The sequence below is a fragment of the Aspergillus novofumigatus genome (genome assembly GCF_002847465.1).
Source record: "Aspergillus novofumigatus IBT 16806 chromosome Unknown P174scaffold_1, whole genome shotgun sequence".
NCBI classification, from domain to species: domain Eukaryota; kingdom Fungi; phylum Ascomycota; class Eurotiomycetes; order Eurotiales; family Aspergillaceae; genus Aspergillus; species Aspergillus novofumigatus.
This window is the reverse complement of record NW_020194274.1, coordinates 1,262,093-1,271,434: the sequence shown is the minus strand read 5'-3', so window position 1 is coordinate 1,271,434 and position 9,342 is coordinate 1,262,093. Positions and strand designations below refer to the sequence as shown.

Below are 9,342 nucleotides of genomic sequence, written 5' to 3'. Positions count from 1 at the left end.
TTTCTCCATCTGTGAACATAGACTGTTGACTCCACATTGACGAACCGTCCTACGTCGTTTTCGCAAACGTACCTCCAAATTTTGGTCAGCGAATCGCTTGACCATCCGCGCCTTCTTGGGCCGAACAGAGCTCGAGACTTTTATGATGGAACCTCGGATGGTTAATTCCCAAGCGTCCCAGCGCTCCTCGTGAGCTTGCAGAAAGGCTTTTCACTTAAAGAATCGAGAGCCCGACGGCGTCCATCGGCCGAGCCAAGTTGGGCATGTTCTCTCATTGCTGCCCATCGGTGCAAGTTCTGTGGCAAGATGTATTTCTTTTGGACATGAGGGCATCAGCGACGAGCTTTTGACCATCTCATTGCTCAAATTGCCGATCATACTTGCTAATCCTGACATACATTCGTCAGTAGTAGTGATGGTGGAGTTATCAGATAGATGTACGTAGATTGTGGAAGGCTGCTGGGCGTTGGTGGATCTTGGGCAGTCCCACACATGATCGGGAGCCCGTGATCCCGAACTCCCGATCCTCCGACGAGCCAAGGACGGAAACATTACCAATCTTGTCTTCAGATTTTGACCTTCAGATCTTCTACCTCGAGACGTTAATTCTGTCTGATGTTTTGTCTTTCGGTTAAAAATTGCTACATCTTGGATAGTAGACTATTCAAAGAGACCCCGGGACTGCTCCATGGTGGGCTCCGTCAAAGAACTGCGGAGCACCAAGTTATCACATCCCAACGGCCCAACCGCTCCAAACTAAACACCTGACCAGTTGGTTCGGTGCAACACCTTTTATATATGATTAAACTTTCGAATAACAGCTGAACTTTTTCAGTGTCTAAGAAGGACCTTTCTCCTTAAAACTCCCCTTATTGAGACCTCGCAGCTTCCTGATCAGGCTTCCGGCAGGTCCGGGTCCATATATCCTGCTCATGACAGCAGAAACACGCTGCCTGGTTTAACAAAACCATGCAGAACTTATCAATCGCAGCTGAGAGCGGTCTTTCTCTGGGACCGCTAGACGGTCGTGCAAGTATCCATCAAGCACCAAAATCTAAGGACCATCATAATGTGAATCGAATACGTAACCCTCTGGTAAGAATCATCTATATTTTTCTCGCTCGGTAAAGAAACAGCATTGATCAAAGTTGTCTCACCAGGTCTGCGAAGCTTGCTACAAGAGCAAGATAAAGTGTGAGCCTGATGCCTCCAACACGTCTTGTAAGCAGTGTACGCGTCGTCGCATTCCGTGCGAACTCGCTTCCAGGAAGGAGAAGCAGGAGCGTAGAAAAAGGTAAGCGTGCAGCAGGCCGAAGCAATGACTTTCAGTCTTTCTCTTTCTATGATAAGTGGTACACGGCTGACAGATCTAGACGCTTGTATGTGAAGGCTCTGAAAGAGCGCTTGGATAGGTTGGAGTCACTCCTCAAAGCCGCTGGTCTCGTGGACGAGGAGAATCCTACACCTCCGGAAACCAGCAGCGATGATGATGTGTCGCTCGAAGAGGACGGAATGGAAGCCGAAAGTGACGATGATCTCTCAAGTTCGCTGCCGCATTACTTGAGCGAGCGCAAGGTTCGCATGTCCAAGTCGGCCAATCAGCAGTCGGGACTTGAGTCATCTAGCAAGCTTTCCGGTACTGGGGATAGCCAGCATGTTTCCATAATCCGATGGGATAACAAGGCTGACTCCATATACTACGGTATGTCGTTCATCAGGTATCTGAGCCTTTCGCATTCCTATGATTCTGACCCGTTTCAGGACGTTCTTCCTCATTGTCCATTTTATCCAGAGAAGGGATTGAGTGGATCAAGCACAAGACCGGTGAAGTGAACTTCCTTCGTTTGCTAGTCTCAGACACAAAGCACGATAGTCCATGGGACTATTGGCGACCCGACGTGTTCCACGATGTCTTTGCCTCAAAGGTTTTCAAACCTCTTCCGCCCCGAGCGGAGGTATTTTCCTTGTTAGGCGATTATTTTCGAACAATCAATCGCCTGTTCCCACTCTACCATGAAGCCTCTTTTATGGAAATGGTGGAATGGCAGTATACACAGCAGACGTGCGATGACGCTGCTCGGTGGGCCAGCATAAATGTCATTCTCGCCTTGGCCTATGAGTACAGATACACAAATAGTCTCAAGTCGGAAAAGGACAAAGAAAGAGCATGGCTCTATTATAAGAACGCCATGTCGGTTTTCACTGAACTGACGCTGCGCCGGACTGATATGCTGAGTGTACAAGCCCTCCTTGGCATGACGCTTTTCCTTCGCGGTAATTCAGGCACTCAGTCAGCAATGCCTTTAATAACAGCAGCCATCAGAACGTGCCACCGACTGGGTCTCCATCGTGACACTCCGCGGCCCCACCTTACCCCAGCGGAGCAGGAGCAGAGGAAAAGGGTCTTCTGGATCGCTTTTATTCTAGACCAAAGGTAAGATCAAAATTATCAGCTTCCTTTTTGTCACGACTGTCCAAATCTGATATACGATGGCAATGCAGCACATGTATGCGAACTGGAAATGCGCCAACTCAACATCCCGACGATTTTGACGTCGAGATCCCTGCTGTTGATCCCGAAAATGATCTCTTGCTAAGCGACAACAAGCCATTTTTCCAGCAACTTTGTCGACTCAACATTATCAAGAGTCGTATATACACGAAGCTCTATTCTGAAAGAGCCTTGCAGAATAAGACCGCAGCTGAAGTCATCAAGATCGTGAAGGAACTTCACGCTGAACTCGGAGAATGGAGGGCGGCGAACACGTTTGATGATCAATTGAAGCAAGGAGCGGTAGGTGAAGATTTTCTGCGAGGATTTGCGTCCGCTGGCATGCAGTTCGTCTACTTCAACTCTTTGATCTTGATCCATCGGATGCCTCTAGTCATTGCCTTTATCTACCGACAACGTCTCGCAAATGGAGGTTCTGCATCTGACGATGCCAATTTGATCCTTCGAGAATCGTCCTCCTCCATTGCTTTTTGTTCAGAGGCTGCTCGAGATACATTGAGGCTCGTTAATAATCTCCCATGGGGTGATATAGCATGGATATGGTAAGGCAACGATAGCATCAGGCACATGATTACCTCCATTTCGATGCTCACTATTCGCACAGGTCCCTTCTATATTACGTCTTTCTGGCCGTTATGACAATTTTCGTAAATATTCTGCGAGACTCGCGGTACCCTAACGTCAGGGAAGACATTCAATCGCTCAACATGGCCTCGACCTTCTTCGCCACGCTGATCCCCGGTGACGGGCCCTCCAACTACGCGCGGTTCATGACGCAAATGAGCGCAAACTTTGAACGAATAGCCAGATCTGTCGTAGAACGAGATCAAAAGGCAACCAAACTCAGCCAAAGAGCGAATTCTCGTGCATCAATGGCCAAAGCAGAAGGCCACGACCTCGCATCAGAAGAACCACGAAGCCAGCGAAACCAACCGGCAGAAGCGCCAAAATCATCCCCTTCATCTTCTCCCGTCCACTCGCCCTCGATCATCGATATTCCCCATCTCCCCGGTCTTCCCCGCATCAACTCTTCCGGCTACGTGGTCCCCGATAGCAGCCCTCCGGCGTCGGATGACCTCCAACCCTCAAGTCCTTATCCTCCACTTGAAAATGGTCAAAACGGCGCAGCGTCAGCTGAAACATCCGTTTCTCCCCAAGGATTCAATATTCCCACCTATCCCTTTGACGCCTTCTTGCCAATGCCGGCAGCCAACCACATCCCTCAAAGCGATTTCTGGCAAACCATTCCAGTAGCGGACTGGGGACTACCCAGTTCGAATCAGTTCAGTGACGATCCCTACATGCAAGGCTTCTTTCAAGGAACGGCGCCGTCCTTCACAGCACCAACAACCACAGCGGCATCGGGCAATGTGCCTTCGGCTTCCTTTAACATGGGATTCTCTTCTGAAACACCGAGCCAATTTGCTAACGATCAGGGGCCGAGTCAGACCATCTGGCCTGGGGGAGGATACGTGAACCCATTCTCTTAATATGAGGTTGGGTTGCGCGTCCTTAATGCATTAAAGTTGTATACAAGCAACACAACATGTGACGACATATTATGCTGAACATAATCTTGATGAATGACGAGATGGGCAATACATACTTCTTTTTAATCTTGGGATCTGACCTTTGGACATCATATCAAACTTTCCATGTACAAATGAGATATCTTCAGAGAGGTCACCGAATCAACGAACGCCGACCCTGGAACGAAAGAACTCACAGCACCTATGTACAATTACGTTGGCCCTTAAATCACGCACCAGCTAATTAAACGCCGTAAACACCCATATCCCGTCCTTGTCCACCCGTGGGTATTTTAGAAAACAGTCCCGGTAAGCATCCGAACGGCTTTACTCCAAACACCATTCCCAAGTTGTACTCCAGCAGTCTTCTCCCCCATTTCCTCGCAGAGGATAGCTCGCATCTCCGTCTCAGACATGCCGAGGTCATTGCCAGATCCGAAACCATACACCTTGCTGGCGATCACATCGGTCTCGAAATCCAACAAACCGACGTCGCCGGACTCATCGCCCTGGACCACGCGGGTCCTCACCGCAAAGTCGACGTCGATTCGCCGTTTCTCATTGCTCGCGTGCTTCTTTGTGGATTTGGACGCGGGTGTTTTTCGGCCCTCGGCTGTGTCAGTTCCGAGGAGAGTGCACCTGGCTCTAAGCGACAGCTTGTCTTCGTCCTCGGATAGCCTGAGTTTAGTTACGCCGCAAAATTCAAGCATGCGGGCTTCTTCCTCTAGGCTGAGCACGGAGTTCCAAGCATTTGAGATGAAGCGCAAGAGATGCTTCGGAGCTATCGTGGCTGTCTTGGGCTCTAGGGTTTTGAGGTGCTTCTGAAGAGACTTGAGGACTAACAAGGCGATAGGAGATAGCTGCGGCGCTCGAATCGTGGACTTGCCGCCGTCTCTCGGGTGGTATTTCAACTCAAGAGGCAGGCTTGTCTTCTCGTCAATGCTGGACGGCGGTTGAGCTGCGTTTTCAGTAGCAAAGGTCACCGGGTGGAAGACGAGTTGAAGCTGCTCCCGGTAGGACATCGTCAACAAAGGGCCTGCGGGTGAGCTGGAGGAGGTGGCTGATACGATAGACCAGCCTGTCTGAAGCTCAATCTTCTGAACTGACTCTATCAACTTTGTGAGAAATCGTCGAGCATACATAATGTTCAAGTGAGCGAGTAATCTTACCCTTCAATTCACTGATTTCCTTGGCGCTCCAGCCATGGCACTCCTCTTTTACCCTTTCAGCTTCCTGGATCTGCGCCAAGAACTCAGCTTTGAGTTCCGCTCCCGACTCAAGACTGTTAGTCTTCTCTTGCACCTGGCCTTGAAGCTCCTGCAGCTGCTTCTTCTTCAACTCGATCTCATCCTCTAAACTGGAGAGCTTCTCCCGTGCATTTCGCAGTTCATTCTGGTCGCAACTCTCCATCTCGTCCGCAAGTAGCTGTAAGTTTGCGGCCTCCTCTTGCAGCGCAGATTGTTTCTCGACGAGAGAAGTTACTACGCCATCGAGCAAGGTCTCATATCTTGTTAAGAGATCTCCATCCGTCTTCATCTCATCGACATGCAGGTGGAGGCCTTCTTTCAGACCTTCAAGAAGCTTCATACGCCATTCGTACCATGTGGCTTTGCTCAGTAATCTAGCATGGGTCTTGACATTCCGGAACTGGTTGTCCATCAACAGCCGGATGTCTGGCGGAGCAGTGGCATATTCTCGGAAGAGTGGCGGGTTCTCAGCGTATGTCTCGGCTTCAATGGATCGAATCACCTGTCGGCCCTCAGAGATGTAGGATTTCAACTCGCGGCAGGACTAAGAGGCGGTCAGTATGCATCCTAGGTCGAAGGGAAAGCAGACAGCTTACATGCTGATACAACTCAAGCATGGGCACAGTACAGAACCCGGCAGCGACACAGTCCTCAAAACTGGCTGTGGCGGCCTTCGACTCGGCAGAGAGCCTAGCCGCTCTCTTACTCGCACTCCCAGGGGCTGTAGTATGCCTTCGTTTGGTTGTAGTCAGCTCCATAAAATGGATGTTAGTCATGTTCAAGAAATCCTGTAGCTGAATAGGTTCAAACTCGGGCTCGCTATCTTGCGGAGCGACATTTCCCTCTTCAGCTGATGTTGACTCTGTACTGGAGTTGAAAGACTCGGATACGTCTTTCGCCGGGGTGAGCGACAAGGAGCTGGTCTTTGGCTCCTGACTTGGAGTCGTGCTACCTTCAGTGGGTGGTGCAATAACAGATTTACGAGTGGGTGAGCGCTTCAAATGTCCGACCGTCTCGTCCTTTGTCGGCGGTGCCGGAAGTTTAATGCTCTTCACTGGGCTGGCGTTGCGACCCTTCAAGCGCTTAGGAGTATTATCGGCCTCTTCTTCATCATCCTGGTCTAGCTCTACGGGTCGCTTGCCCAATAAACCCAGGGCAGCACCCACGTGTAAGCTCTTGCGGCCGCGGAGCTTGTTCTTCTTTGGTGTGAGGCTCGAAATCATATCCTTTAAATTCGCCGTAGGATCCAACTGCAGCGGGGGAATATGACCGTCCTCCCGCTTCTCCTCTTCTTCGCGCTCCATGTCGACTTCTTCTTGGAGTTTCAGAGGATCCTCAAAGCGCACACCCGATTTGGGCTGCTCCTGAGGAACGAAGCGTGGAGCCTCCTCTCCGATTGACCGTCTTTTATCAAGCATAGCAGCCACGCGAGGCGAGCCTAGGCCTTCTTTGTCGATCCCAAGACCGGATGAACGCCGTTTCTCGTGAGGGCGTAATACAAAAAGGGGAACGGCTTCACCGGTCACCGCAGTAGATCCAAAGAGACTCTTGCGTCCAGGGGATTTATCCTTGCTAGCAGAACGGCGGGTCTCAGACTGAAAAAGCTTCCTCGGCGATGCGCTTCGGTTACTTGTCATGCTCAAAGGAGTCTTGCTGGGCGTCATGGATTGACTGGCTTGGGGCGTTGAGTCCTTTGGCGAAGTCAATGTATTCTTCACTGGTGATTGGTGTGGCGAGTGTGCCGATGGCGTGTTCGACATTCGACGGTTCAGGCTTTGCCTGGTTGATCGAGGTCTGACACTGGCTAAGCTGGGGCTTCCACTTTCGGAGGCGACAGCAGCCAAGTGGAAAGAAACTGGAGATTTTGAAGGGGATTGCCGGACATTCTCCTGGAAGGGAGAACTTCCCGGTAGTTCATTCTCCGACTCTGAATTCGCATCGCCCCTTTTCTGGTTTTCGTCGACAGTCGTTGGCAAAATTCGTCCCATGGCAGTTGTGAGCTCCATTCCAGCTGTTTGGTCTTCGTCCTGCCCATCTCGAGTCCCGGTTGCTGAAAGAATGCCACCAACTGCCCCTGTCATCTCCATGTCTGCATCGTCTTCCATGCTGCCACCATCATCCTCATCGTTCCACCCAGTGGTATTTGCTTCCTCAGCATGTTGACTCTGAAACGGTTTGTTGAGAACACCTCCTACAACGGAGGTGAATTCCATTGTCATCTCCTCGTCGCTAGCATTACTTTCGCCGCCTGCGGACCTGGTGGGAGATGCAGATTGTTTAATGCCACCAATCACATTTGTGAATTCCATTGTTTGCTCATCATAGTTTGTCTCTTCGCTCGTTGACTTGCGCCGGACGGTGCTCTGGCGACGACTTGGCTGGATGATACGCCCAATTGCGTTCGTTACCTCCATGCTGAGGTCTTCGTCCGCGATATCCGTGGAACCATCGGGAACAGTCGATGACTGGATTGAGCTGTGCGATGGATTGATATTCTCTTGGTCATGCAAAGCGCTGATATCCTCCCATTCAAAACTTTGCCTTTGGCCCTTTTTGATCCAAGGCTGGAAAGCGCCAGTGATTTCTTGGTCAGCGATTTCCATTGACATCTCCCCATCCTCATCGTAGTCAATGCCTCTCGTTCCAGCTTCTTTAGCTGCTTGGCGTAGGGCCTCGTTCAGGCGGGCGCTGGAACTGGTACTGGAGCCCGACCGATCTGAGCGGACACTCGCAGCTGAATGAACAGACATGTCGTCCATACTCATCGCGGTACTCTCCCCATCAAATCCAGAGCCTGAGGAACTGTCATCATCGTCGTCATCGTCATCTTCCCTTGCAACATCTTGAAGGCCAGTATCCTCCAAGCCGTCTGTAGAGCCTCCGCTGAATGGACTAGACGACAGATCTTGCGAGGTTGCAGGTTCATCGTACGCTGAGGTTGAACGGTTCCTGAGCTCTTGCAGATCCGGATACTCCACTGGAGAAAAGGCAATGTCTGATTCCGCTACAGTGTCAGGTGTGGACGGGGGTTCTCTCTGATTGGATGCTTGTGTCGGCGCCTGGTTCTCAGCGAGGGACGAAGCACGCCGGGTGGAGTTAGAAGCAGATGAGGAAGTCGAATCATCAGGGATTTCGACGACGTTCCACGTGTGTAGTGTCGCCTCCGGAGCGAAAGAAACGCGGCGGTTCGCTTTGCGCAGACAAGTGTTAGCCAACGGTAGGGTTCATGGGAAAGACATTGACTAACCCATCGATTTCCGGCGCGCTTCTCTCTTTTCCAGTATAATCTGACGCTCACGCTCTCTCCTCTCCTTCTCCTCCTGTTCCCTCGCGGCGGCGATTGCAGAGGACGCATTGAAGCTATCGAAGGGATTGGCTGGATCTTCTGGGCCAGACGCTGACGGCTGCGTGGGAGTATCAACCTCTACCAATAGATCTTCTTTCCCTTGATCTTTACTATTGCCATGGACACCGTCCTGTTGTGCGCCGCGCGCGGGAGTTTGTTTGCGCGTTTCTTCGAAAGACGGAATGTTTCGAACAGGAGAGACAGGAATTGTCGGTTTGAGAATAGATTTGAGCGGAAAAGCCATGGTAGACTAAATAATACTTCAGTCAATATCATTTCTTACATAAGAAACAATTTTGAGCGGCCAGGAAGTACCTTGCGCCGATTGCCATTTGAATCCTGAAGCGCATCCAAACCACCAGGTCCTAAGCTCTTACTGCGGGATTTCTTATCTTTCCCCGCACGTTTCGCAAAACCATCTTGACTTTGAGCCGCACCTATATCTGTTGTGGCATTCTCTTTATCTAACCCAGACGTCAATCTCGAACGAGGCACATGGGCAATGGAACGGCGAGATCGCGGACGACCCGACCCCGCGGAGTCACCTCTGGACGCCATGAGGGCAGGTGAAGAAGAACATAGACAAGAAAATGTCTAGGCGATGACCAAGATCACTGGTCAGAGATGGGTTTCTACCTCAGTTTATGAACTGCGATCGTTCTCAAACGGAAAGTAACATCATCAAGCCGACCCAGTCAACAAACTACA

The 9,342-nt window shown here is 50.8% G+C and overlaps 2 protein-coding genes across 2 annotated transcripts; one reads left to right on the top strand and one right to left on the bottom strand.

The window, feature by feature from the left end:
- The first annotated feature begins 761 nt into the window (after window positions 1-761).
- Window positions 762-4,144, top strand: P174DRAFT_13079 (transcription factor domain-containing protein). Its single transcript, XM_024821101.1, has 6 exons — window positions 762-1,095; window positions 1,161-1,294; window positions 1,374-1,702; window positions 1,762-2,434; window positions 2,503-3,054; window positions 3,117-4,144. The coding sequence occupies exons 1-6, from the start codon at window positions 970-972 to the stop codon at window positions 4,000-4,002; spliced, it is 2,700 nt and encodes an 899-aa protein (XP_024686936.1). The 5' UTR covers window positions 762-969; the 3' UTR covers window positions 4,003-4,144.
- A 190-nt stretch (window positions 4,145-4,334) lies between these two features.
- On the bottom strand, window positions 4,335-9,295 carry P174DRAFT_381788 (kinetochore-microtubule binding complex subunit SPC105; the record flags this gene model as incomplete). Its single annotated transcript, XM_024823094.1, has 5 exons — window positions 8,950-9,295; window positions 8,536-8,884; window positions 5,885-8,478; window positions 5,211-5,832; window positions 4,335-5,149 (listed from the first exon to the last, which is right to left on the bottom strand). Exons 1-5 carry the CDS (start codon window positions 9,190-9,192, stop codon window positions 4,335-4,337), a joined length of 4,623 nt encoding a protein of 1,540 aa, XP_024686935.1. The 5' UTR covers window positions 9,193-9,295.
- Window positions 9,296-9,342: the final 47 nt, after the last annotated feature.

What these genes read in the sequence shown, in the direction of transcription:
- P174DRAFT_13079 (XM_024821101.1), top strand. Translation starts at nt 970, where the DNA reads ATGCAGAACTTATCAATCGCAGCTGAGAGCGGTCTTTCTCTGGGACCG. An exon ending in GCTTTTATTCTAGACCAAAG is followed by an intron (nt 2,435 to 2,502) that starts GTAAGATCAAAA and finishes ATGGCAATGCAG; the next exon opens with CACATGTATGCGAACTGGAA. An exon ending in GGTGATATAGCATGGATATG is followed by an intron (nt 3,055 to 3,116) that starts GTAAGGCAACGA and finishes CTATTCGCACAG; the next exon opens with GTCCCTTCTATATTACGTCT.